Source organism: Chaetura pelagica, unplaced genomic scaffold, assembly GCF_000747805.2.
Source record: "Chaetura pelagica isolate M959 unplaced genomic scaffold, ChaPel_1.0 scaffold3, whole genome shotgun sequence".
Lineage (NCBI taxonomy): Eukaryota > Metazoa > Chordata > Aves > Apodiformes > Apodidae > Chaetura > Chaetura pelagica.
Window position 1 is genome coordinate 14,093,449 of NW_009952974.1, and position 4,143 is coordinate 14,097,591.

General features: G+C 38.0%; 1 protein-coding gene across 1 annotated transcript in view; it reads left to right on the forward strand.

Moving 5' to 3' along the window:
- The window catches only part of HNRNPA3 (heterogeneous nuclear ribonucleoprotein A3), an 8,879-nt gene that overhangs the window by 1,669 nt on the left and 3,067 nt on the right, over positions 1-4,143 (forward strand). The window contains exons 3-8 of the mRNA XM_009996176.1: positions 2,659-2,781; positions 2,872-3,018; positions 3,101-3,311; positions 3,518-3,607; positions 3,684-3,776; positions 3,929-4,009. Coding sequence (XP_009994478.1) covers positions 2,659-2,781; positions 2,872-3,018; positions 3,101-3,311; positions 3,518-3,607; positions 3,684-3,776; positions 3,929-4,009 — 745 coding nt within the window. The remainder of the gene's footprint in view (positions 1-2,658; positions 2,782-2,871; positions 3,019-3,100; positions 3,312-3,517; positions 3,608-3,683; positions 3,777-3,928; positions 4,010-4,143) is intronic.

Below are 4,143 nucleotides of genomic sequence, written 5' to 3' on the forward strand. Positions count from 1 at the left end.
CCATATTGAGGGTGGAGAGAGGAGCCGAGTTCGCTCACAAAATGGAGGCGGTCGGTGGTGCGCAGGGCTGGCTTGCGCGGGGAAATCAGGAGTCGAGACTGGAAAGAAAGCTTCCCGCCTCCTCAGGGCCGAAAATATCTTTGGAAAATCCCTTAAACGGCTTAGGGAGAAATGAAGCTTCTTGGCAGCTTGCTGACTGCAGGCAGGCTGGGTTTGCTTGCTGCTTCTGCTGCTCCCCCCGCGGCGGCAGGAGCGCTACAAAATGGCTGGCCCGAAGGATCAGCTGGCGGGGGAGCCTGCGGGTCTCCTTGAGCTGTGTGGTAGTTCCACTAGGGAGGAAGGGAGAGATGTTTTGTGCTAAGTTTGCCCAGGAGAGACTGCTGTTATCACTAACTTGCACCAGAAGGACTGGAAAACATTTTCTGTGATAGAGGACAACACTGAAAAACCTAGAGATGCCTATTCCCAGTGAGAACAAAATGCCTGAAGTAACAACTATTTCCCTAAAAAAATGTTGCCTTTTATTTCTGTTGAGAGTTCTTGTGACATAGGTGTATCCTGATGATAATTTTTCTCAGAAGAGGCAAATTGTAATAACAGGTTTTCCTCCCACATGAGAATGGCTGTTCATTTGTGTCTAATAAAAGTAAGCAGAAAAGGACTTCCCTTTTCCTTTCAGGAGTGACCTGAAGAGTTCTTGGGTCATCCTTTTAATGAGTTGCTAGCTGAAAAACTTATAGCCATGAGGGGTGTCAGAGAACTGTATAAGTCTGTCCAGTTTTCCCCTATATATATATATATATATAATTTTTATTTTGAAGAAGCCTAAACTAAGCAGTTTCACATAATAGATTTCCTTTAATATGAATAGGATAGTTTGAAACACTTAATGTTTTCAGCTTTAATATAATCCCACCAAAAACTTAAGTTGTGTCAGTAGATTTTTAGAAAAAATACAGTTAGCATCAAAATACAATATTTCACTTAACCTGAAGCGGCTTCTATATGTGGAAGACTGTAGAAAAGGGGCTTTCCTTTGTAGTCGCAGGACCATTGTCTGTCAATCATGTTCTGTAGTAACAAAGCTAGTGTTTTAAAGGGAAAGTTGTTACTGAGAATGCTGGGGCTCTTCCTCACTAAGTTTAGCAGGCACAAAAACGGAGCTATTTCTCAGCCAGCTTTTTATAATCTCTGGTATTTTTACCTGTAGTACAACTTGACCATTATTAAGCAATACTTTCCTAAGGCAGTATATAATTCAGAAATTCTCTTTTGTCTGCATTGCTTCACAACATTAATTGCTCTTTAGGGTGGTGTGTTGCACTAAAAAGGGATATTTGTTTTTCTGAATAACCCTAGCACCACCACCCCCTTTATTCAAATGCTGGCAAAGGTTTAAAACACTTTGTTTTCAGGTTTGAAGCAAGACATCTACTTGTAGAAATCTGGGGATGGTTTTATGTAGTTCAGCTCTCAGGCTAATGCTGCAGATTTGTCTAGGTTAACCCATTGCAGTGAACACGTTGATGCTGCAGAATTGAAGTCATATGCAGCACAGCAAGCTAGCAGCATAGCTGGTCAGCACCTCGTTGTGGAGTGTTTTTATGCAAAATGTACTGACTTGCAAATAAGATTTTAATCTGGTTGCTTCTCTGTCTTGGAGATGGGAGAAAATTGTAAAATAATTTTTCGTAAACTCCTGACAAATATACAGGATATCTCCCTGCCTGACAAAAATAAAACATTGCGACACTGAAAGAGAGCAGAAACACCAGTGCACATATAAGCATGCTTCAATTCTACTACAGAAAACTGGGATTTGAAAATTAGCACATTTTAAAATGTATCTGGTCATATATAAGTGATATTGTCAAGAGCTTAAATTAAATTTGTTTGGTTTATGGTGATTGTTTTAATGACCAGTGACCAGTTTTAATCTAGTAGTTGTACCCACTACTCGTCTTTGATTAGGTACAATTCAAGACATTTTTTATCTTTAAGACATAAGCCCATTTTGATTCATGTCTAACAGGTATTTCCCCTAACACTGAAAACCATGTGTATGTACTACTTTCTTACTTGCATGCACTCAAAAAATAATCAGAATACAAAATTTACAATTTTAAGAAATTAAGAATTGAGACATTTCTTCAAAATGAGTAAAAACAACCTTTCAAAATGGGTATCCCAAAACACTAGACGCTGAATTTGGACAATTTCTTGTACACAGTGTTCTTAAATTTTTATAGTTCCTCACTATTAATTCTTTTTCTAAAGTGGTAGAACTTCTCTTTTATCTAGTAGTGCTTCATTGTTAATCTCTACAGAGCAATATGCAACTTGAACGTAAGATAGGCGTAAAATTAATGCACTTGCATGGGGCTGGAAGCAACCAAATTATTTAGTATATTGAAGTCTCTTTACTGTTGTTTCCATTTGAGCACTCTTTAAGTTGTTAGCTAGTTAATGTTTTAATTAAAATTACACCTCATTAAGTGTTAACTATGCTGTCATCTAAATCTATTAGAAGTCATTATTTTCATGTAAATTTATTCAATTTATTTGTAAATATAATATGCACAGAAAATTTTTAGTAATTTTGTGAAACTTTAACTCCAGGGTTTGTATTCAAAATGTTTTTGATTTTTGATTTCTTAGGGCCATGAGCCAAAGGAGCCAGAGCAGTTGAGAAAGCTGTTCATTGGAGGTCTGAGCTTTGAAACAACAGATGATAGCTTGAGAGAGCACTTTGAAAAATGGGGCACACTCACGGACTGTGTGGTAAAGTGTTAAATATTATTTTGTGCCTTTGGAAGGCCATGGGTAGTTAATCTAGCACAGAAATGCAGAGTACACCCTGTGTTTTTGCAGGTGATGAGAGACCCACAAACAAAACGTTCCAGAGGCTTTGGCTTTGTGACTTACTCTTGTGTGGAGGAGGTGGATGCTGCCATGAGTGCTCGACCACATAAGGTTGATGGTCGTGTGGTTGAACCAAAGAGAGCAGTTTCAAGAGAGGTAAGTTAGTATTTCAGTTAACGTTATTTCCTAATATTTACTTAATAATTTAAGACACTGACTGTCTCTTTTGGCATTGTAGGATTCTGTAAAGCCTGGGGCACATCTCACAGTAAAGAAAATATTTGTTGGTGGAATAAAAGAAGATACAGAAGAATATAATTTAAGAGAGTACTTTGAAAAATATGGGAAGATTGAAACCATAGAAGTCATGGAAGACAGACAAAGTGGAAAGAAGAGAGGCTTCGCATTTGTAACATTTGATGATCATGATACAGTTGATAAAATTGTTGGTATGTAACTTCAGTGAGAAATGGCTTACAGGATGGATTTCACAACAGTGTGGAATTTAAGATGTTGGCATAATTCATGGCTTGACTGTTGTAAGAAATGGGATAGATTTAATGGTAATGCCTTATAGTAGCTTTCTTTGAGTTTTACAGCATAATGCTTTCAATTATTTGATTTTCTGACTTTCCTATTTCACAATTTTCTCTAGTTCAGAAATATCATACTATAAATGGACATAACTGTGAAGTGAAAAAAGCACTCTCAAAACAAGAGATGCAGACTGCTAGCTCTCAGAGAGGTATGTTTGGAGTTTTGCATGGTTATTTTATGTAACTAGTTTTCAATTAATATAATTGAAGCAAAATATTTTGTAGGTCGTGGGGGTGGCTCGGGCAACTTCATGGGTCGTGGAAACTTTGGCGGTGGTGGAGGGAACTTTGGCCGAGGAGGAAACTTTGGTGGCAGAGGTAAATAATTGGAATGCTTGTATTGAATGTGATCTCTCCTTTTTTTTTTTTTTTTTTTTTTCTTTCTTTCTTCTTTTAATTTCGTGCATCATTTGGCTTACATGCTGAGGATGTATGTTCAGGAAAACATTCTCATCTGTTTTGTGTTCCAGGAGGCTATGGGGGTGGTGGTGGCGGTGGTGGGAGCAGAGGAAGCTTTGGGGGTGGTGACGGATACAATGGATTTGGTGATGGTAAGTGTTCTGTCCACTTTTGTTCACTCCCAGCATTATGACCAGCTGTAAATCTTGTCTTCACCTTGGAAACCACATCTGCTTTGGTGGTAATGTTTTCTGCATTGTAGAGCTGTGAAGAGTTAAATAAGTTT